Source organism: Kogia breviceps, chromosome 4, assembly GCF_026419965.1.
Source record: "Kogia breviceps isolate mKogBre1 chromosome 4, mKogBre1 haplotype 1, whole genome shotgun sequence".
NCBI classification, from domain to species: Eukaryota; Metazoa; Chordata; class Mammalia; order Artiodactyla; family Physeteridae; genus Kogia; species Kogia breviceps.
The window spans coordinates 11,300,947-11,326,241 of NC_081313.1; the positions used below are offsets into that span (position 1 = coordinate 11,300,947).

The 25,295-nt window shown below is 38.8% G+C and overlaps 1 protein-coding gene across 1 annotated transcript in view; it reads right to left on the reverse strand.

Moving 5' to 3' along the window:
• Positions 1-25,295, reverse strand: part of DNAH5 (dynein axonemal heavy chain 5) — a 262,494-nt gene that overhangs the window by 79,598 nt on the left and 157,601 nt on the right. The window contains exons 46-53 of the mRNA XM_059062876.2: positions 24,850-24,992; positions 23,810-23,944; positions 14,594-14,716; positions 14,188-14,401; positions 12,444-12,667; positions 9,293-9,491; positions 6,996-7,168; positions 2,042-2,172 (exon numbers count right to left, since the gene is read on the reverse strand). Of these exons, the coding sequence (XP_058918859.1) occupies positions 2,042-2,172; positions 6,996-7,168; positions 9,293-9,491; positions 12,444-12,667; positions 14,188-14,401; positions 14,594-14,716; positions 23,810-23,944; positions 24,850-24,992 (1,342 nt within the window). The remainder of the gene's footprint in view (positions 1-2,041; positions 2,173-6,995; positions 7,169-9,292; positions 9,492-12,443; positions 12,668-14,187; positions 14,402-14,593; positions 14,717-23,809; positions 23,945-24,849; positions 24,993-25,295) is intronic.

Genomic DNA, 25,295 nt, shown 5'->3' on the forward strand with positions numbered 1-25,295 from the left:
CTCTCTGAACCTCAGCTGTGATATGTCCTGCTAACCCACAAAGCCACAAAGTTCTTTTGAAGATCAAATTAGCCTGTGCATGTAAAAGTGCTTTGAAAACTATAAGGTTTTCTACAAAACGTTAAGAACAAAAATCTCAGAGTTCAATCCCCTTCCTGTACAGGTTATCTTTTATCTAACATTGCTTCTATCCACAAACTAGAAGAATTACACACAAGGCAACTAAAATTATTTCTCTCTGTTTCAGTACTTGAAAGACACGGTAACGTTTTAGATTGATTCTCCAGGCAGAATCCAGTAATTTAGACCAAATAAAAGGTGTAACAACAACAACGTGAGTACCCGGATCTCCAAACCCAATGTTTAACCATTTCCAACCTGTGTCCCAGCAGGTGGCTATGGCCCTCCATCAGTGAGATAGATCAGTAGCATGTTTTGCCTACAGCTCCAAGCCAACGCTTAATCAATGCCCAACAGGCAAGACTCTCACACCTAGAAATTAACTTCTAACGATATTCAGCCCATATAAACTTCCCAAACTGGCCTCTTGCTTCTCGCCTTATCTTGGTTGATCCTGAAGTTCTGTTTAGCCTCTCTACATGTTCCCTTTCCCCTTCCTAATTCTCCCCGCACTGCACACACATGTCCGAGGACAGCTCTTCTGGGATTCCCTACCCTGATGAGTAGCAGCGCCAACTATCCAGTTTCCCAAGCCAGAACCAGGATGCACCAAGTCCAAAAGCTCCAGCTTCCTAAGGATCTCTTGACTCTTCCCTCTTTTCTCCTCTTTCACTTCCACAACTCGGGACACCACCATCTATCGCTGAGATCCCTGAGACAGGCTTATATAACCCTTGCAGCTTCGCTCCTTCCATCCACCTTCTCCACATGCAGATGTGACATGCCTCCCCTAGGGGTGACGCATTAATGGTTTCCCACTGCTCTAGGATGAAGTCCAAATTCCTTATGATACCTTCAAACACCTCCATTTCTCTTCCTTTCCCACCTCCCACATTATGCTATATACCAGCCATATTTAACTGCTTCCAGGCCCTCAAATGTAACTTCACATGTGCTGATCCTTTTGCCTGGAACATTCTTTACTGTTTCTCTTCTCTGAGATAATTCTTACTCATATTCATGTCTCAGCTGAAACATCTCTTTCTCCAGGAAGCCTTTTCTGACCATCCCTTAGACAAGATTAGGAGTCCTTCCCTCATGGTTCAACAGACTCTGGTCTGGTCTGCATTTATTTCCTTATCAGAGAGAGCACCTACGTATCACATCTTATTGAGTGAGTTGCTCAGCTGTCCCCATTGAATTGTTGTAAATTCCATGATGACACAGGCCGGGTTTATCTTGCTTACCATGTATCTCAGCACTGAGCCAGTGCCTGACACACAGCTGGTGTTCAATGAATATTTTTAAATGTATGAATGAGTAAATCAGCATAAACTTTTCATCTGTTTTTCCAGTTTAATAACATTCTTGAAACCTGAATTAACATTTAGTAGGGACAAATTTCTTCTGAAATGCATTAAAGGAATATACACAATACTCATAACAAGCATAACATGAAAACAGAGAGGCATCTGTTCACTGAAATGAGAGGCTACAGTGTTTCAAAAGTAAATCATGCATGGGAAATTTTCACGGTCTATGACAGAGGTTGAAAGGGGAGGACGATAAGTCAACATTCAAGAAGAAAAACGATTATGATTCCCTTATGTATAAGAAAAATGCAATTTTTTTTTTTTTTTTTGCGGTACGCAGGCCTCTCACTGCCGTGGCCTCTCGCATTGTGGAGCACAGGCTCCGGACGCGCAGGCGCAGGGGCCACGGCTCACGGGCCCAGCCACTCCGCGGCACGTGGGATCCTCCTGGACCGGGGCACGAACCCGTGTCCCCTGCATCGGCAGGCGGACTCTCAACCACTGCGCCACCAGGGAAGCCCCAGAAAAATGCATTCTTAACTCCAAGTGGCTTCTGAGAACCATTTATCAAAATCCATTTCAGGTTAATTAAAGCAAAAGCATGTTACCTTGTCAGAGTGATCTGGAAGGAAGTGTAGCCAGCAATGAATGAAGCCAACCTGGTCAGGCTCTGCTTTCCTGATCCACCCACCCCGACCAAGAGGGCATTTCCCCGGGGAGTACGAATGACACGTGAGATCTAGAATATGAAACAGAAAAAGCATGTATCATTTAATGTGCAAATATTCCACTTTTTTCCTATTTATTCAACATAGGCATACCTAGGAGATATTTCAGGTTCAGTTCCATACCACCATAATAAAATAAATATTGCAATAAAGCAAGTTTTGGGTTTCCCAGTACACGTAAAGTTATGTTTATACTATCTGTTAATTTTTCAATAGCATTATGTCTAAAAAACAATGTACATACCTTAATTGAAAAGTACTTTATTGCTAAAAAATGCTAACCATCATCTGAGCCTTCAGTGAGTGATAATCTTTTTGCTGGTAGAGGGTTTGAAGTATTGTGAGAATTACCAAAACATGACACAGCAAAACGAAGTGAGCAAATGTTGGAAAAATGGCACCAAGAGACTTGCTTGACACAGGGTAGCCACGAACCTTCAATTTGTAAAAAATTGCGTATTTGCTAAGTGCATTAAAGCAAAGGGCAAGAAAATACGGTATGCCTGTATAAGCATTCTGGAAGCTGTACATGTCTTAGGATCAGAATAGAAAGATATACTGGTTGGACTAATGAAGGCATCTCTGAAATATAACAATGTTTAAGAAGTATTGGACAGGGTGGGGAGGATAGGAGGAGACCAGTAGAGAAAAGATCAGACAGCCCAGACTGTGGCTTGCTCTGGGTTTTCAAGGGGAGAAATAATGGGTACTTTGAGGTTTCCTTTTAGTTTACCAATCTACTTCAGTAGGATAGGAAAAAGAACAGAAATTTCAAAACAATGTGTATCCTTGGAATACAGAACACAAGGTTAATTAGAGTATCCTCCGCGTTTGAAAACTAACATAGTTTAAATAGAAGGCAAGAAAATTTCCAAAATATGGCATAGGTGATGGAATTTTAAAAGAAGAAAATAAGCATAAACACTCTCATTATTTGGCAAAGATAGTGATACCTAACGTATCTATTAAGTGATTATGGGTAGACCAGAAGTCCACTCTATGCCAATCAGTAGCCCCAGACCATTCCAAGTCATATTTGTGGTAAAAGCCCATGATTCTTTGGCTTTATTTGTATTTGATAAACTACTTTCACCATCAGGTCTCCAACCCCACCTAAAGGGGATTCACTGTGGAATTCTCTTGGATGCATTTTTCACCTTATATGATGACTGTCTTTCCCTCCTAAATGCAGTTTGAGCCTGCAGGTTTGCTGTAATGCCAGCTTTTCTCTAAACTAATGATAGAAAGCTACATGGGGGCTGAGAAGGGATCACTTCTCTGTTGCTGGCAGAAGCCTTCTGGCACAACCTGGGCTCTGCATTCTGACAAGGTTTTGTTAAACATCCTTTTTCAGGATTCCCTCCACTGGCAGGGGCTATACCCTATTCCTATTGGGACTACCATTGCTTTTGGATTATATCCCCCAATTTAGTGTGAGCCCTTGGAAATGGAGACCATTTTTTTGTTGTGGACCTAAAAACCTGGTTCACCAATCCTGGTAAGATTGGTAAGTGATATGCTCTCCTCTTCCAGCCTCCTACTCATCCTCTCCATGCGATGCTCTCCTAAGTCGCTTTAGGCAGGGGAGGAGTGGTACTGGCAAGAATTCTTAGGATTTTGCCAGTGTCTATTCATATTCTTTCCCTGGTGTTACTTCAAGAGGCATAGATAGATAAGACAGGTAAGAAGCTACTGCAGGCCATCCTAGAATTGTCTGTGTTGTTTCTTGATTAACTTTTTCAAAATATATAACTTTTTTCATAACCATTTCCTTTAGTTGATGCTGGTGAATATATTAGGGTTTCAAATAATTGTTGTTAATCAAGTATAAGGAACTTTCATCCCAACATCTTTTCCTGCAACTGGGCTTAGGTCTTAAACTAAAGTTTTCCCTTCCCAGTTTCTAGCACATGAGAAACCCTTAAAATATATTTGACAAATGATCATATATAAACAAACAGAAGTCTTTAAAAGCAGAATCAAAAAACTCATCATCTAGTTAGAAACTATAAGAGAAAACAGTCAAGTGTGAACTTCAAATGGGACTATCTTGCCCTATTATCTATAGATTGTAACATACAGATACTCATTTTTTAATTTCTTTAGCAAATATTTTAAAACTTAATAATGCCTATCCTGCCTTACAGGTGCTCACATCCTGAGAGACCTATTAATAGAAACATGCAATAATGCCCCATGGTGAATGCTGGGGTGGATAGGAATGATGGCAACTGGAGGAAAGAATGCAAAGGAAACAAAACTGCTTGTGAAGGCGAGTCTTTGGTGTGGAGCTGGAATTTGATCTAGATCTTGAACGATAACTAGAAGTTTATGATGCAAAGAAAATGGCACACTGGGCAGGAAGTGGGTTAAATTTTAAGAAGAGGGAATGGGATGGACAAAGTCTCAGAATCAGCAAAAGGCCTGAAGTGTCCTGATAGGGATGGGAACTTCAGTACCAGGTATGGAAATATCAGGAAATAAGGTACAAAGCGTTGTTTAGGGCCATATTGGGGACTTGGTTAAATTCTAAACCTATTTATCAAGCAGCACAATTGTGCCTGTCCCAGCAATACTCCATCCTGTGAATATGAAGGGGAATAAAGTGGGTGCCTGCCCTCACAGAGCTTACAGTCTGGCAGAGAAGACAAATACAAACAGATAAATTCTATACAACACAACATCTGCTGGGATGCAGCATTGATGAGGTGCTCTGGAATCAGGATGTGTTTAAGCACAAGCAGTTCATTTTTCTGGATTACACCCTAAGCAGAGCACCACCCACAAGAGGTAGAGTGGTAGGCAAGGACTAGATCATGAAAAACAATACACACCATGATTTGAACTTTAACCAAAGAGGCAAAAGAGATATCGCAGAGATATTCTTGGTTTTAAAAGAAAATTGTTATTTTGATTAAGAAAGGAACTAAGAAACACACTTGGTTTCAGATCACATCCTGTTTTGCTACAGTTTTCATCTTCAATCCTGTCTCTTGACTTCTATCATGTCTTATAACTAGGTCACATATTTCAAGGCTCACACCCACATGACAGAGTTTGGATGTAACTGTACACAGAAAGCAAGAGTATAGAAGAGAGGGTTGGCCTAGAAAACAGTGAGGAATGTAGCATTTTAGCTCAGAAACTCCAGTCACAGATTCTTTGGCCAATCTCAGAGCAGGCACACTAGAGGCTAAGAGTGAGGGAAAACACAGTCAAGGACCTGTACTGAGGCACACATGCCTTGAATGTCATACCCAAAGTGAAGAAATGCATCATCTGTGCTGCAAAACCCAGAAAAAAAGACAGTTCTAACGAACATCCTCAAGCACAAGACTAACATAAATAACCTCATTTCAATTTAAGCTGTTATGGAATCCCAAGCCAATCAGATTTTGTCTCCATAGACACCTAGTCGTGAAGTTGCCTTTGATATTATTTATTTAGAAAATGTTATTCTTTTTGTCTTCTTCCTTTTAATCATTAAATATGATAGTATCTCCATTCTTCCTTTTGACTTTTAGTCAACTATAAATTAGGAGCTAATTTCAAAATGTTATTTATATTTGACTTTGGAAGAACATTTGTGCTCATAATTCAGTAGATATCTCAGATTCTAATAATTCAGTTTCCAAGCTAAGTGTCCTCATGCTGGGGACATCCAACCCCAGAACACGCTCTCTGTTTTCCTCCTTCTCCCTGACTTAGTCCGGCCTCCTCAATTTTCAGAGGGAGAGTTGACTAAGTAACCTCTAAAACCCTCTCCAGTTCTAAGATTTTGTAATTATTAGAGGTGACAACTTGTGATTATGAGGTTGTTCTTCATGGTTAAGCCTAAGTAATGGGAGACAGCCTCAAATTGTCTTCTTTCTAATTAAAAGGATGTAGTCTGAAAAAATAATTGGCATCAATAAAGTGAGAATATCAATGATGAATTTTAAATGGCATTATCTCCCACCATCAATAAATTAGGTCATGTAAGTTATCAAGTAAATATTCTACTTCTAACCTTTGAGGGTCAATCATTACAGTGATTGGAAATTGTAAGGACTCATATGACAAAGTAAAAAGGTAACTGTACTTTCCTGGTGGATTTCATTGTAACAGAATTTTCATCCCAGCTCAAAATCAACTGTTTATGCACTATTTTTAATTATTATTTCTAATTGTGGTAAAATACACGCAACATAAAGTTTACCATCTTAACCATCTTTAAGGGTATAGTCCAGTGGCGTTAAGTACATCCACATTGTTATGCAGCCATCACCACCATCCATCTCCAGGACTCTTCATTGTGCAAAAATAAAACTACCATTAAACGCTCCTCATTCACCTCCCCTCAGCCCCCAGCAACCACCATTCTTTCTGTCTCTATGAATTGACTACTCTAGGGACCTCATATAAGTGGAATCATACAGTATGTGTGGTTTTGTGACAGGTTTATTTCACTTAGCATAATGTCCTGAAAACTAATGCACTATTTTTTATAGTTATCCTTTGCATTATGCAAAATACAAGCAGACTCTGTGCCTGTGCTTTGAACTCAGATATCAACCACATTCATTCTATGTAGTGAAAACACTGAGCTGGAAGCAGTATAGCCACAGTGAATAAAATTATCATATCACACATTTTAAGTACACCTGCTCTGATTTTAAACCTATAGGTGTGACATGTTGCATTCAGTTCAGAAATTAAATCGGAATATAGCATTGGGTTTATTTTTAAACTGAATTTTCTCCTAGAAGAAGAAAATGAAAGAGGAGGGGAAAAATTCTGGTGTAAAGGCAAGTGTCTGTCATTTTGGGGGGTGCTACCGGGCGTGGCCACTGACCTTGACTAAGTGGACCATCGCATCTGCAAAGAACACCAGATCCATGCTGGTGCCACGGATGCTCTCGTTATAGAGCTGCAGGAACATGTTCAAACGCTCCTTCAGTTGATCAAAAGATTCAACTGGCTCATAAACTCTGGGCATCTCAGTATCAGCCTCCTCAGATGTTTCACCTGGGGTTGGGGAAGAAAAATCAATTAAGCTTCTTCAAATCACTGGACTTTACCACTTCCTCAATTAATACACTCATAGCTCTACAATTGAGCACTGAATAATACTGATTTTTATGCAAATGTCAGAGTATGTATTTTTAGAAAAGAAAAGAAAACAAACAGTAGTAAAAGCATTAGAATGTTTGTGATCATATGCAGTCTTAATTCTTAAATGTATAGAAAAGGTCAATTTCAAATAATGTCATATACATTGAATTTAGTTTGAATCCATAATAGACCATTGGCATTTCAAGGATCTTCCCAGAGATATTCGCTAATGAAGATTGAAAAAGTAGGGATTTAATGTCAAAATCAGCAAGAGAAATCAAAAATTAAATTATTTTTAATAAGAATAAAAAGAAAAAGGTCACTGTACTTGCTTAGGAAAATTTTATGAGTCAGAAATTTTAAGTTAGTGGTGAGAATAGAAGTGAATTTGGAGGAATGGAGGTGAAGGTTAGAGAGAAAATAGAAAAAATGATTTCCTAAATAAATAAACATTATCTCACTGGGAAAAGTATTAAAATCACTAAACTTTTTTAAAAATTAGAAACACATAACATACCAGTTTAATACTTTTCCAACTTTGACTATAAAGCATAATGCCAAAGAAAAAGCTAAATTGGGCATATGTGAATTCACTATCAGTTAACATTAGTTGAATATACTGATACAGTAACAACCTAGAAATTCACTGGGTACTAGAAGAGTGAGTGGATCTTCCAAATCTAATAGTACATAATTACTTTCAATTGACCCTGTCCTAATAGAAAGTATTTTAACCTTTTTATGACAAAGCAAGGAAATTGATTTAACATAATTATTAGGATTGGTCCATTTGCAAAGCTCCCACTAATTGAATTTCAATAGTCACTTCCTCATTTCATAAATGTTCATTTCAAGCTTTGACAAAGTGCTTTGAAGTCACAAAAGGTTCTGTGCTTCCCTCTAGACTCATTCACCCGGCAACCAACCAAACTCCCCACCTCCAGCCCCCACCCCACAATGCTGCAGTTGCGCTTTGCTCCTTGAAAACTGTAATCTAATTACTTATCCTTCTGAATTAGAGGAAATAAAATACATAAATTCTAATTACCTTGTAAATGCTTTTACCTTTACATGATTTTTGGATGTGTGTGACCTGATTGAAAATAAACTGTATCAGCTTCTTTTTGTGGAAGGATCAGTCCAACTGCTTAGCCAGCAATAAACCTCCTTTTGCAATTGTCACTCAGAAACTTAACAGATCACATACTTCCTTATCTAATCTAGTAAGGGGCTGCCTGGTCATTTTCAATCATTTAGAAGATATAAATAGCATGTGTTTAAATATGCCTTTTTGAATATGAAAATTAACTTAAAATTCCTCCTCAGTATTAGAAGAGGTTTCTAAATGCAAGAAAAATATTCTACTTAAGCTCAGTCATTTCTGAAAGAAAAAAATAATTGGAGCCCTACTCTTTTCATAAGAAAAGTAATATATCTCAATTTTTTATGGAACCATAACCACAAAATCTTCCCTCAACATCACCCACCTCTTTCTAATTGTATTCAACAGCCCTCTCAGAGGATGTGAGGTTTTTCTTTTTATTTTCAGCACCTGGAATACTCGAGTAATAACGATCATAGTTTTGCTATCTTTCATCTAGCAGTGAGTACAAGCCATCCACAGATAACATTTCACTTATTCCCCACAGTGTCCCATGACTCATATATTACTATTTCCATTTTTATAAATGAGGAGAATGAGGTTCGAGAAAGTGCAGAGACTCGCCCAGGTAATGTGTGGGAGATCCCTTCCTTAAATCTACCTCTATGTGACAGCTGTAAGCCTCTAGCACTGTCTTCTGCCATAGTATGCCTCCCAAATCTACCTTAATATCCAAGCCTGATGTGCATTAAAATGATTAATCTTTGAACTCCATGAGTACGCATTTATCTACTCATTCTGTATTTATTGAGCACCTAATATGTCCCAGGCTTGTCTCAGTAAAGTTTACTAAACAGAAATTCAACAGCCCTGAACTGAACTTCTGTCTTCAGATATCCCTTTGGGGAATTTCAAATTCTGCTTCAATAGTTTACCTGTAGCTTCAGGTGCATCCCTCAAGAAATCCACAAAATAAGTGTCAATTCCACAATTCACCAAGAGTTTCTTCTCTTCACCAAACTCCTCCTCCACCAAGTTTACTAAAGTCATATCAAACCAGGTCACATCATCAGACACCGTGAAACGATCAGCTATGACACGTTTACACTCATGCTTCCACAGCCTTAACAGTTCCTGTCAAAAGCATCATAAAATGTCTTATTAATTCCCATTAAGCCAGAGTTGGGAATTCAAGTGGACGATATCACAGAGCAGCATCCTTCCCGATTTAAGATGCTACATTTTAAAAAGTTAAGATTGACACTACTGGTTTCCTTTTAACGTGAATAACAGGTTTGGGAGCACATTAGAAACAAAATCCTAGACGAATGGTTTTCATTTGGTGTGTTATCACCAAAAAAGGACATTTTGGGGTTGTCAAAATGATGTGGGAGATGTTACTGCCATTTGTACAGGGGATACAAGGATATAAAACATGTTTTGCACAGTCTTAGTATACAACAAATTGTTTATGAATATAACTGTCCTATTAAAAAATAAATAAAATAAGTTAAAATATACTTAACTTCATTTCAAATGGGTCTCATTCAAGTACAGTAAATAGAGAGTAGTGTATATTCATTTTCAGCCTTTAAATTAAAACAAAAACATTCCTAGACAAAATACTAAATCATTCTGAACAACCAACAAACTAATACTCTACATAAAAGTCGTATGTTTGTGATCAATTAGTCTGTTTGGATAAGACACCTACATTCATGTGGCCAGAGCATAATATAAAAAGTTGCATAAAAACAACTCTCATGTATGCAACTGAGATAATTACAAAGATATATTTACTTAACACAGTGTGAAGGAAATTTATGGCAAAAATCTGGATTATCTGCAGAAAGCAATCACCTAGTCTAGATAATCCAGGACCCAAAATTAACTGGAAGTTGAGAGAATTAATTGCTTAGTATACCTGTTCCTATAGCAAGCACAACAAATGTTTGTCTAAGCTAATTATTTAATATGAAACACTGGTGGAAATTTCTTGCCTTGGTAATGTTTTTCAAGTTAGAAGGCTTTTAAGCCATTATATTACTAGTGATCAAATGTTCTTTGGTTGCCAGAAAATAAAATTTTAGTAAAATATATTTAATGATTCACTTATGACAAAAGTTCTTAACAAACCAATTGCTGGACCTGTTTATGCTGATTTAAAATAAGCACCAAAACATGGCTACTCAAAAAGTAATTTTGGAAGACTGCATTCCACAACACTATTAATTTGTCTGAGGGAAAAAAATCAAGTTAACAAGTTCACTGCTGTTCAAATGACTCCCAATTCTCTGTAACAAGGAGAGTGAGTTTTCCCCAAAATGCCCTCTTGCAGTCAGTCAGTGTGGCTACTTACTTTGTAAGCATCTGAGGCAAAGCTGGTTTTTTTTTAATAGTCCACATTTGATGTGCCTAGTGACAGTTTGGTTGATATCTCAACTTTTTCGGTGCATTTAAGTGGAGAAGTCCCCTAAAACCTATTTGCTTAACTACAACCTTGGTTCCATAAAAGGATGGAAAAACAGGCTGATGTTGCCTTAGCCTTATGCTTTGGCAAAAAAAGGCATCCTGCATTTTTACATACTACATACATACTTTACAATTTTACATATTACATACATACTGCATTTTACGTACTAGAATTCCCTTTTAGTTCGAAGAGAATTCTTATAATACTAGGCACTCTTTTATTCAAGTGTATGTACAAATGCTCATTTTTCTGTCAAATGAACTTTCTACTCTTCTGTCTCTTTTCAGTTTTACCGAAATATGTATTTCTTTTTTTTTTCTTTCTTTTTTTTTTTTGCGGTACGCAGGCCTCTCACTGTTGTGGCCTCTCCCACTGTGGAGCACAGGCTCCGGACGCACAGGCGCAGTGGCCATGGCTCACGGGCCCAGCCACTCCGCGACACGTGGGGTCTTCCAGGACCAGGGCACGAACCCGTGTCCCCTGCATCGGCAGGCAGATTCTCAACCACTGCGCCACCAGGGAAGCCCTGTATTTCTTTTAGTACATCAAGTTATATGGAAAAGAAAGATCATGGATGATTAACAACAAAATGGGTTCATTCTTCAATTTTGAACGTTTATTTATAAAGATAATTACTTTTTAAAGTTAAAATGTCAGGTTTATAATATGAATAATAGGAAGACTTATGTAATAAGATCAACAGGGATTCTTTCCATTATTTAGTATAAGAAAATAATGATGAAAAAACAAAATCAATTTTTCCTTTTACTTTAGTCATTAGAAAATAATTGTATATAATATTTCCTTAAACATAAAACAAATTTATTAGGAATTTTTTAAATTAATTAATTTATTTATATATTTTTTATTTTGGGCTGTGTTGGGTCTTCGTTGCTGTGCACGGGCTTTCTCTAGTTGGCGGCGAGCAGGGGCTACTCTTTGCTGTGGTGCACGGGTTTCTCATTGCGGTGGCTTATCTTGTTGTGGAGCACGGGCTCTAGGCACGCGGGGTTCAGTAGTTGCAGCACACAGGCTCAGTAGTTGTGTCTCACGGGCTCTAGAGCGCAGGCTCAGTAGCTGTGGAGCACAGGCTTAGTTGCTCCACCGCATGTGGGATCTTCCCGGACCAGGGCTCGAACCCACGTTCACTGCATGGCAGGCGGATTCTTAACCACTGTGCCACCAGGGAAGTCCTAATTGAAATTTTTAAAGAAAAAAATTGGGGGGCCTCCCTGGTGGTGTAGTGGTTGAGAGTCCGCCTGCCGATGCAGGGGACACGGGTTCGTGCCCCGGTCCGGGAAGATCCCACATGCCGCGGAGCAGCTGGGCCCGTGAGCCGTGGCCGCTGAGCCTGCGCGTCCGGAGCCTGTGCTCCGCAACGGGAGAGGCCACACCAGTGAGAGGCCCACGTACCCCCCCCCCCCACACACACACACAAAATTGGCATACTTTTCCCTTATGTATGTTCGTGAAAAGCAGCAAAGAAAAAAATATCCATGCTAAAACATCCCAAAATATTTTCATAATGCTACTAAAAATTTCATTACTAAGAATATTTAGAGTTTATAATAAAAAACAAAGTTACTTGTTTTATTCTCTTATGTATCACTTACATCTGGTTCCTTGATAACCTCTGAAGTAGTGTTCAACATTCCCTGCCAGATCCTAGAAAGATCTCGAAGGTTAAAAATATAATGGAATTTTGCAGGGGTAGGGAGCATTTTAATCTTAGTCATCTGCCATAGTCGGCGTGTCAGGGGAACCAGTTTTGTCACTGAATCTCTCACTTCTTCTGAGAAGCCCCTTTGGGTACAGTAGTATCCTATCGCAATCACACCTGAAAGGGGATAAAAGTCATAACATTTTGACTGACAGTTCAAATCACCTAAGTGAAAATGAAAAACATTATAATGCAGAGTACAAAAATAATTAAACATTTTAATAGTTAACCACATATTAAAGAAATTTCTATTAATTAATGTTCTTTGGGGTTTTTTTGTTTGTTTTTTGCGGTATGCGGGCCTCTCACTGTTGTGGCCTCTCCCATTGCGGAGCACAGGCTCCGGACGCGCAGGCTCAGCGGCCATGGCTCGCGGGCTTAGTTGCTCCGCGGCACGTGGGATCCTCCCGGACCGGGGCACGAACCCGCGTCCCCTGCATCGGCAGGCGGATTCTCAACCACTGCGCCACCAGGCAAGGGAAGCCCTTCTTTGGGGTTTTTTTAAACCTACAAAGTAGTTATAGTTTCAAGCAAGTTAGCATTCAAATACTGAAAAGTTGACTAAGAAATACTATTGAAAACTCTAGCTGAACCGCTTCAGTATCATTAAATCGGTAACAATGATGAATATATAAAGTTGCCTTAGAAAAAGATAAGAAAAAGGGAGGTTTCATGAATCCTCTAAGATTTCTCCATTCTTTTGTTGCCTTTCCATGCCTTATAAAATATTTTAATTTACTTTACAGGTAAAATTTTCCGTGCAAACAAAGAATAATTAAAAGCAATAATAGTCATACCTTCTTGTCCATTTTACTTCTCCCAAGTTTAGATAATTCCCATGTCATCTGGTTTCCCAACCTTTGCCCACCGCTGTGACTGAAGGCAGGTACTGCCATACTCCACTACCCTAGGGCACTAAGAAGACATTCTAGTCTGCCAGAAATTAATTAGGGTAATCCTAGTTACTTTTTTCTCAATTTCAGAAATGGTACATTAGTACCTAACACGAATGCATGCATAACTTTACACTTTTTCTGAAAAGAGTGATTCCGTAATCAGTTTCTAAAATCATTTTCATTTCTCAGTTAAATAATTACGGTTATCGATTGCGCTAGTGTTTCCTAGGTGAATTTATTTCTGAAACACTGCATATGTAATCAATCAGTAATTTACTACAACCCTATAAATTAAATTACTCTGAGGATCAGACTCTGGCTAATCTCCACTCTGTGCAATATTATTTCTTTGGCCAAAATCATTATATGGCTTGGTTAGGTATCAGCTACATAAACTTTTGGTATGGCATTATATCGATGCAGACCTCACATATGTGTACCCATGAGGAAAGCATCTCATCGTGTCTAAGACCATTTAATGTTTAACCTCCTGGCCTAAGAAGCTAGCGACAGTTTCTTAAAGAAATACATAGGCAGAAGAAATCTACTTAGCACTCAACTCAGTACATACATAATAAAGTAAATCTGTATATAAACAAAAGACACTCTTGGAGAGTGATGAAGCCCGTAGACTAAGGAACCACCCAATGCTCTTTCTGTGTTGACCTCTAGGTGGATATATTCTCACTGGAACCCAAGCAGGGATTCCTCCCTCCCATGCCCCACTGACATTCACTTTACCAAAGATCTTGTCCACAGAAGCATCAGAGGGCAACGTGCAGTTAAATATAGAGAACTGCCTCTTGAGCCTTTGGGGTATATCATTGCGTCCGCCCCCAGGATGGATCATAGCTGCTAAAAACTGTATGTCCGCAATGCTGGTAAACTCCCCGGGCTTCTCTAGGTTATAAAATCCATTCTGTTCCATCAGCTGTCGTACTATCTCATTAGTAACCTAAGAAAGACAACTTTCAGAATTAAAATGTCATTCCTTTATATCCCAGGACCTAACTCTTTGAGTGTTTCCAAATAATGGACCTTATTGGAATTTAGGAATTGCAAGTTGAAAAAGTAAAAAATATTTACTCATCAAAAACTAAATCAATGAGGAATTAGGCAAATAAAGTGCACAATAGGATCGATATACCTGGTCTCCCCACTCATTGATTATTGGCATATTCACATCATCAATAAAAACAGTCATCTTCTTTCCTGCTGGAGGGCCATATGTTGTGCCCACACGTTTATCCACATAGCTCTCTATTGTCCTCTGTTGAACAGAAAAGTCAACAGAAACATCTGTGAAAATATCCCCTGACATGGTTAATTATTTTAAAAATCTAGGAACCTTTGAAATGACAGAAATTACTCAGAAAAACCCCCAAATGTCCCTTAATTCTGGAAAGCAGGGCATGAGGTACCTAACTTTTCTTGCATAACGTTTATAACCTTTGAAAATCTGGTTTAATTTAGGAGGAAAGAAAATTCTGATCAATGTAAATCTTGAATGGGATGAGACTCTTCTGTTTATTTCTACAGATTTAGTTTTGTCTTACTGTGCCTACGTTGGTGACAATATAATATAACCCTAACCCCCATTATTCAAAGGTCCAGCCCTCCTCAAAGTTTCCTTATAATCATAGACAAAGCTAAACAGGGCTACTGTCCAAGAGGCTTCTCAGGTCTTGCTCTGAGCTCCACGGGCTGCCATCATCTGAAGACTGTTCTCTCTTTGTTGAGAAATCTGCCAACTGGCTTCTGTAGCCTGACACAATCTGCCTTGAGCAGGTGCAGTCACGCTGAATCACTTCTCTTCCCCTTCACACAGTGGAGGACAGTGCCCCCTCTTTTCTATCCAATACATTCCGAGCTTAGGTGGTACAGGAGGAAACTGCACTGTGCTCTATAAAAAAACTGTCCTAGCAATGTGGAAAGGCATACTAAAACTGACAGAAGGGGTGTTGGAAGGAGTAAGGGGGACGTGAGGGGAGAACCCCAGACTATTGACTACAGTATTAACATTTCCATGGTCATAGAGTGTAGTTTGGAAATCAATCAGTTGTTCAGAGTGTATGTCCTGCGTAAGCAGAGCCAGCACTGCAAAGACAACAGAAAGGGCTCGCACTTCTCATGCTCCAGAAACTCAGTCTTAAGACCTCTTTTTATTCCCAGTGATTCATGATTTAAGTCATGTTAAAGATAATGTATAAATATAAGAGAAAGTGGAGGTGTATTGAGATAAAATGCATTCTCATCCTATCCAAAAAAGAGTTTCCTTATTTCATGAAGAGCAAACCAGTTAAAATGACATTAATAATCCTTCAAGATACAACCATGGGGCTTCCCTGGTGGCGCAGTGGTTGAGAGTCCACCTGCCGATGCAGGGGACGCGGGTTCGTGCCCCGGTCCGGGAAGATCCCACGTGCCGCGGAGCGGCTGGGCCCGTGAGCCATGGCCGCTGAGCCTGCGCGTCCAGAGCCTGGGCTCCGCAACAGGAGAGGCCACAACAGTGAGAGGCCAGCGTACCGCAAAAAAAAACAAAACAAAAAATGAGAACTGTGGGGCTTCCCTGGTGGGAAGCGAACCGCATAAAAATATATATATATATATACAACCATGAAATAAGGCCAAGTTATAAACAAAAATCTATACATCTGTCCTTGAAAATATCCCCAGCTTGGTAATTTCAAATTATAATTTTCTGTCATCATTTTAATGAATAGCAAAAGATGTGAACATTTTTCACCATTTTAAAATAGAAAGATATATAAACATATCACACAAATTTCCCATGACAACAGTACAATGGCAAGAAGAATTTCATACTCCCCTGACATAAAACTGTTTAAAGTAATGTACTAGGCTAAATTTAGCTCTCCGCAATGAATTTAAATGGCTAAAGCAATTAATAATCTCTTGACAACTCCCTATGGCAAACTAGAGCCTTCCAGATATTCCCTTGTCCATTAATGAGAACTCATAGGCACAAGAAGATTTTATGTCTTGGGGGGCCTTCTAAGAGCTAAAAGCCATAGGTGGAACAGGTGAAATAATATGGAGTAATAGCCACATACCTGCACTTTCTTCCCCTTCATTATGACCCTAATTTCTTTGAAATAGCAGGAAATTACTAGAAGGAGTTCATTTTAATATATAAAATTATTACTTTTATATATATATATAAAATTTAAAAGTTAAGTTGATAAAAACAAAAACAAAGGAGGGAGAAAAATTAAATAGCTTGTGAACCTAGAAGCTGAGACTTCTTCCTGTGTTTAGAACTGCTGTCTATTAGTTACCGAATGAACTGGGGAGTTTGATCAGATCTCCAGAAAGCCTGAAACATAATAACTTCATGTTCTACTCCATCATAGATCTGTGTGTTTGGGAATATTTAGGAAAACCGTATACTTGGACTAGTGTCTCCAACTGGATTTTCCCACTTAGATGATCCAAAGCATCACAAAATCAACATATGCAAACGCAGACGTCTCTGCCTCATCACAAAATCTGCATCCACTCCTAGGTGCTCACCTCAGGGGTTAGCACCAACTACCTAAGTCCCAACCAAACATTTCCACATCCAACATCGATAAGTTCTATTGCAATTTAAATACTGCTTTTTAATGTATCTCATCCTCTCTGAAAAATGATATGCCCTTGATCCGTTGTCTTTCTCATATGGATTAATGTCACAACCTTTTAAATTGCCCTCCCTGCCTCCAGTCAGGCCTGGAAAGTTCTTTATAAGTCATATACAATGTCTATATTGTGTGATTTACAATTGTGTCTAGACTCTTCTGTCTCCCCAAAGAAATCAGTTTAAAGAGTGATCTATCATCCACCTTCTCCCTGGTCTTTTTTTTTTTTTTTTTTTTTTTTTTTGTGGTACGCGGGCCTCTCACCGTTGTGGCCTCTCCCGTTGCGGAGCACAGGCTCCGGACGTGCAGGCTCAGCGGCCATGGCTCACGGGCCCAGCCGCTCCGCGGCACGTGGGATCTTCCCGGACCGGGGTGCGAACCCGCGTCCCCTGCATTGGCAGGCGGATTCTCAACCACTGCGCCACCAGGGAAGCCCTCCCTGGTCTTCTTGATCTACTGTCCCACCTCACCCATCTTTTTGGTGATATAAACCATAGTCCAGTTAATAAAACCAAATAGGTACATTCATTGATTTGATAATTGTCTGTCTCTCCCGCTAGAAGGCAAGGGAGGCAGGCACCTTGTTTATCTTGTTCATCACTGCCTCCTCAGTGTCTAGAAAGGTGTCTGGTACAATATATTTATCAGTAAATATTTGATACATAGATCAGTAAAGACAAGAAACTTGGGAGTCATCTTTAACTTTTTTTCTCTCTCTCCTATCCCTCTCCTCCAACAATATCCACTCAACCAAAAACGAGTCCTGGGCTTCCCTGATTGCGCAGTGGTTGAGAGTCTGCCTGCCGATGCAGGGGACGCGGGTTCGTGCCCCGGTCCGGGAAGATCCCACGTGCCGCGGAGCGGCTGGGCCCGTGAGCCGTGGCCGCTGAGCCTGCGCGTCCGGAGCCTGTGCTCTGCAACGGGAGAGGCCACAGCGGTGAGAGGCCCGCGTACCGGAAAACAAAAATAAAAAATAAAACAAATGAAAACGAGTGCTGTCTGCTCTGCTTCTCAACCACAATGTGAACACAGCATTGTGCTCTTTCCATTCCCACTTTGACTATCTTGGTCCAAGTCAACCCGTCTCTGGAGGAATTACTGTAACCATCAGTATTCCAGTGGGTCCTTAATCGGGACTTACACGCAACACCATGGTGCTCCCTGCGCACCTTCCAGTCTCGTTTCTAAACATTCCTTTTCAGGCTCTTGGTTCCCGCCCATCACGGTCTTCATTCATTCATAGTCAGTTAACAATAAAACAATAAAATGATGCTCCTCTCAGACTGATTTACAGTGTTCATTAAGAGATCCTTATTTACATATTCCTACAGTAGCCATTTCTGAGCCAAAAATCTCTCCGCATTAGTATTACCCAAACACAAATTGTGAAATACTGACTTAGATGAATGATCTTCCATAAAAATCACTTCTCTCAACCCAGCTTACTGGTAGAGTTGAAATCTCTGGCAAGGGCCGGGACTAAGGGCAGTTTATGCTGTTCTCTGAGAAGAGACAATAACTTGACTCTGAAATAGGAGAACGGTAGTCAGCATGACATCACCTGAAGCAATCTATGGCACCTAAACAACTTTCTGACCTCCTTGTCTGTCTAGCTCACACATACATGGGATACTAGAGTGAACCCCAGTTGTGAAAGTGACATTTTAGACATAAAAAACAGATGGTTAGTCATCCAGATAGACTTAGGAATGGGGTTGAGGAAAGCCATTCTGCGCTACTCTTCTCCATTCCAAATGAAAAGCTCTAAAACTAGGGCAATTCAATTTCTGAATTAGTCTCTTAATAGACAGTTCAGCCTCTGTAATCCCTAAAATATTAACATTATATAAATATTAAATTCCCCCAAGTAATGGTCAACTCTTTCATTACATTTATTCCTGTAATTCCCTAACAAAATGAATCCCCTCCTCCTCTGGGCTCCAGGGTACTTAGATTACTCCATAAGTAGCACTTATCACATCAGCTATACTTGATTGTGCACATGTCTGTTTCCTCAGCCAGGGGGATGAACATGTACAGTTGAGAAGGTTGTGCACTGCCCAGTTCTTGGGTTCACTATTCACATTATTGTCTCTGTGAATGGGACATAACACAAAATCTGCATAAACTGCAACGGCCTTATACAATAGCTCTGACTGGGTTTAAAGTTAGAAAAAAAGGGGTTAAACTGCTACTTCCCCCACTTATTAGCTTTATGACTTATAAGTCATTTGAAACCACATAGTCACTGAACCACAGCTCAAAAGGGGGAATGTATATAGAGATACATAAATCATGTAGATGTATATGTGCGCTTACACACAACAGAATATTATCCATAAATGATATAATACATGTGAAGGCACTTAGTGAATTTAATGCATTATAAAAATGAAAGATATTTTTATTACTATAGGCTCTATATATCAGCACTTAAATCATTTTTCATACATATTACATCCAAACTGAAATATAAAATATACTTAAGTTTAGGCTTCCATGTATCTGCTATTTAGCTAAAAGATAAAAATGGAGAGCTTATGCTTTTTATTAAGAAATCTACTGTCTGATGAATACCTTTCCATTTTATTGTAACTCATCAAAACCGAATGAAAACAGGCTTATATTAGTAAAGTTTAAAATTCTCAAGAGCATATTATAAAAAGTAAAATTATATCAAAAATAACATGAAAATATAATAATATGTAACTAAAAGCTAAAAATTAAAAAAGTGCACTGTGATAAATCAGCCATTTGAATATTAATAGGAATAAAGAAAAGCCATTGGAAGGATCAGATGGGTGGAAGGAAAAGCACAGTGGAAGACATGGGAACTTGGTTTCTCACCCAGGTTCTGCCACCAACTAACTATCTGGGAACTCAAAGGGGTACTTCAATCTTCCTCAACCTGAGTGTGTCAATATTAACAGAGAAACCTGACATTTTTAGAGAGCTTTTTACCATAAAAAAATACTTTCACGTATTATATCTTTAGGGTCTCCTCTGGAACCTGGTCTTCAGACTATGCTCTGAAGCATAGAAAGGATTTTCCTCAATCACACGGGCCCCTACAGGAAGCAAGAAGGAGGAGGTTGGAAGGGATTTCAGGAGGCCAACTCCAACTCCATCAAAGCAAATCCCTTATTACCTGTTTGATAGATTAGTCTTCTACGTAAGATTTCATTAGGAAAAGTGCTTCTGAGTCTAGGAAAAAATGTGGAATTTCCTTCCAAGCTTTACAATTGTCATTTTTAAAAAACAAAACCTATTGCTCCGCAAGCATTTGTAAGACAGTCGTTGCATTCAGAATACTTTGAGATTATTTTTAGAACACAGAAATCTTTTCAGAAATTCTCTTAAGAAATTCTCTTTTTCGTCTTATTTTCTGCATTGTTTATATTTTTAAAGGTATGTGTGAATTACTTTCAAAAATAAAAAAATTAAAACAATATTTGTTTTGAAAAAAAAATCATCTCTCTTAAAAGACTGACTGAAATTTCCTTAGCCAAAAAGAGGGTGACCATATAATTTTGGTCCAAACTTCATACTTTGGATAGTAACAGGGATGCTATTCATTATTCATCTGAGAGAGACAACAGAAGTTAACTGGACAGTCCCAGGAAAAGAGGGACATAGAGTCTGTCCTCCTGCTGATAAAAGATGTGAAAGTGACACCACGACAAAAACAAAGGAAGTCCAGATGAAAACAACCTGTCAAGTTACAGACGTGTGTCCTTGACACGCGTGCCATCACGGCGACACAGTGGGGACGGATGGTATCTTCTCATCTACTATGTCAACTCGGTTTGGATCCAAGTAAATGGGACACACAGAGACAAATGCTCAGTTCCATCAGCCCTTGTTTAGCATGAACTAAAATTATAGTGAGAAAGTTAATTACAGCAGTTTGGCTAAGTGAAAGTTTTCTAAAACTAATGAGTCTAGCTTAATTGAAAGCCCTGATGCTTAGCAGTCAAAACAGGCACTAAACAGACCAGATGATCCTGTGATGCCTCTGAACAGAAAAGAAATAGTGAATTGTTGAGACCACCTTCTTACTGAAGGATAGGAAGGATTTGGGTTAAACATCAATAGTTGTGAATCAGATAATGGAACCCTAAAGAATACAGATATTTATGTTTTGAAAACCTGTTGTTTTTTTTCTTCTTCTAATTTATTATACTTCAATATGGTACTGCTTCTAGAAATTTATTCCATGGTTTATGAAGTTGTATATTAATAAACAGGATGTTTCCTAGATTACGTGTGCCTTTTTCTAGGAAATTAATAAGTATTTCATGCTGTAGAGACATAAAGCACAGGTCTTTACCACCTGAGAGGGGTAAATATCACCAAGAGTTACTAGCAAAAATATGTGACAACTCCTTGCCATATACTAAAGAATTTGGCTAGCCTTTGTCCCTGGTTCCTAGGAGGGAGCCTTTAAACCCTTGGAGTTTCCCGCATAATAAGAACGTCTTTGTTTTTCATTTTGGGCCCCTCAGACCACTCATGCCAGAAAGACCAAACTATGCTTAGAGTGTTAGGGCTTTAAACCACGTGATTATCAGCTGACTTCCCAGGGGGAAGGGGTTTGGACACTGACTTCAATCACATGGCCAACCAATCATGCCTAGGTAATAACACTCCAGTAAAAACTCTGGACATTGAGACTCAGGTGAGCTTCCTGGTTGCTGATACACACAGATATGCCTGGAGAGTAATACATCCTGAGGACAAAGAAGGTTCACATTTGGGACCCCCCCAGACCTTGCCCTATGCATCTTCTTTTGGCTGATCCCAATTCATAACTTTTATAATAAAACCATAATCATAAGCATAGCATTTTCCTAAATTCTGTGAGTCATTCTGGTGAATTATCAAAACTGACAGGGTCATAAAAACCTTTCAGTTTGCAGCCAATTGTTCAGAAGTGTTGGTAGCCTGGGAACCCCTGAGCTCGTGGCTGGTTCTGAAGTGAGAGAAGTTTTGTAGGGACTGAGCCCTTCACTTGTGAAGTCTTCACTAACTCCAGGTAGTTGCTGCCAGAATTGTACTGCAGCCCTAAAGGTTTAATCCAGTCCCAAGAAATCTGAAGAGCTAGATAGCTACCCTACATAATGAAAAAAAAAAAAATCACACTTTGATTTAATGCTTAACAATCTGCATCCACAAGTAAGGTTATATTATAACCTTTAAAGAGATGTTCTCCAAAAGTAAAACAAAGTTTTAAAAATATAAAATAGTATCAAGGGAATGTGTATAATGTTAACATCTTGCCAGCCTAGGATAATCTAGTGTGCGGTTCCCCAAACACAAAAATACCACTGCTGAGTCACTGCAATCTGGGGTTCACCTTCAATCCAGACCTTCCCAACACAACAGTGTGTAAATGATATTCATTAATGATAGAAGGCTAGCCAGTTTTGGAAATTCCATCTCTAACAGAGGAGCATAATGCTTTGACGGTTTTATTTAGAAACTTAATCAATGGTCTTAGTTTTCTGGCACTCTGTAGTCACCAATTACATTAAGTGATTAAAAAGTCATGATTTAGCCTTGTTCTCAAGAATTTTCATTGCTCTTTGATATTTTCATTCCAACAACTAAAGAACAAAGTTAATCAAAAATGAAGTTCTTTGGATTTGAATTCCCCTAAAAAGTTCCCTTCCATTTTCAATTTATGAATGTACCTTTTCTTAACTTTTTCATATGTATCTTTTCAAGTGTACCATTTCATACACTTCAATTTATAAAATGTATCTTTTATTAATGTATTAATGTTCTAATAAAGGTATCATCGATTATTTGCAAACAATTAAAGCATGGACTGATGTTTAAGATTTACTCTCTGGTTTCTTAAATAATTTAGGAATAGGAGAAAAAGAACCAGTTAGCCACTGCAAGCCCTGGTCAATCTTGGCAGTTCCATTGACAAAAGCAATGCAAACTTGAGAGTTGTTCTCTGTTCCTCCTCAATGACACCATAAGCAAAATCTTTAATGTGCTAAGATTCTAAGATTGTATTCCTTGCTGCAATTGATAATACGAGCCACTGTGTAATGTTAAGTCAGTGAACAACAAGATAAATAGGAACCAGAGATTGGAAAAAGAATAGAAACTAGATTTGAAGAGGATCAGACTTGAAGCAAGACCAGCTTCAAGATTCTTTGATGCCAATACCCTGTTGTGGAATCATGAAGTAGATTATGTAGAGGTGGATAGGGGGAAGGGAGAAAAAGGAAACAACATGAAAAGTACTTCCTTAGATATATTAGCAGCCCTTGACTCAAGGGAGAGACCATCAAAGATGACTCCAGTGTGTCTATCCTAATGACTAGAATAATAGTAACACCCACAGAAAAGCAGACAGTAGGGAGAAGAAGTAGGTTTAGGTGGGGAATAAATAATATTTCTTTCAATTTTGGATTTTGCATGTTCACAGGCTTTTCTACAGAGGTATTCTAAACAGTGTTGAGGCTTTGAACACCATATATAATCTTTTTATTTCTCCATAATTTAAGATTATATGTTATCATCTAACTAGGAGGAGATTCTATTGCAACAGAAAAATAGAGATAATGGATGACGTATGTAGGGGATTTACTATGGCTGTGAAAGTGCACATGAAGTTCAGTGGGTACAGCAGAACAGCATGAGATTTGAGCCTCCAAAGCTTATCACAAACCTGGGCTGAACCAGCAGCACCAGTGAGCCAGTACCTGAAACATCAGCGGGGTGGTTGCAGAAGAAAAGTTCAGACTCTTGATCATGTGGCTTTCAGGATCGTATTTTGACATAAATCCTTTGATTATGACCGTTTTGGCTGTTCCTTGTTCACCAATTAACAACACAGCCTAAAATAGGAGTTGAGAAAGAAATCCAAGAAATACAATAAAATTATTGTCATGGGCTGAATTGTGTCCCCACAACATTTATATGTGGAAGCCCTAACCCCCAATGCCGCAGAATGTGACTACGTTTGGAGACAGGGTCTTTAAAAGGATGATTACATTAAAAATGAGGCCGTTAAGGTGGGCTCTTGTTCAGTCTAACAGGCATCCTTACAAGAAGAGGAAATTTTGACACACAGAAAAACAAGGGATGCACACACAAAGACCACGGGAAGACACAGTGAGAAGACAGCCATCTGCAAGCCAAGGAGAGAGAGAGGGCTCCAAAAAAACTAAACCCGCCAACACCTTAATCTTGCATTTCAAGCCTCCAGAACTGTACAGAAAGAAATGGTCTTTGATTAAGCCACTGAGCCTGTGGTATTTTGTTATGGCAGCCATGGCAAAATAATACAATGATCAAAAGAGAAGGATTTCTCTTTAGAAAAACAAGTCAAAATTCACTTTCTCTCAATATATGAAAAATCATTACTTAATTATGAATTAAAGCTATTCAACTCTAATATTGTTACAGAGGAATAAAAAAAGAAGTATATTAATTTGGGTAATACTTTTATTTATTCTAAACAGCAACATAAAACATTCTAAACTAAATGCAAGAGGCTTCATGTTTTCGTTTTTCTCTTTTAAACATCTTTATAGGAGTATAATTGCTTTACAATGTTGTTAGTTTCTGCTGTATAACAAAGTGAACCAGCTATATGTATACATATATCCCTATATCCCCTCCCTCTTGCGTCTCTATCCCACCCTCCCTATCCCACCCTTCTAGGTGGTCACACGATGCTTCATGTTTTCAAGGGACATTTTTAAATATATTACTTTTAATAAAACTGAAAGAGCCATACCTTGCCCTGTTTAGCGATGGTTTTAATTAGGAAGTCAGTTCTCACATTGTCAACATTTGGCACCAGGATGGAGCCATATTCTGGGGTGATATTAGATGGATACACATATTCCTCAGTACACGTCTTCCAGTGCATCCATTTACCTGAGGTGAACAGAGAACATTTACATCTTCATATTCTTCTTAATAATTTAATTCCTAATTATAATGAGCAGACTCCCTTGAATCTCATGAAGCCATCTTCCAAAAACTCCCCACAAAATAAAATTCATTAAATTCAGACATCTAAGTATTTCAGTATGTATTCGCTGAGTCAAAATTTCCCAAGAAACTATTCCCAAAGTGGTAATATTAGGAAATAGTAAGAAGTATCTTGGAATTTTCTTTTTAAACATGTAGGTTTTCACTAACAAAAAGTGTGGATAAAAATACAGGACAGGGGACTCC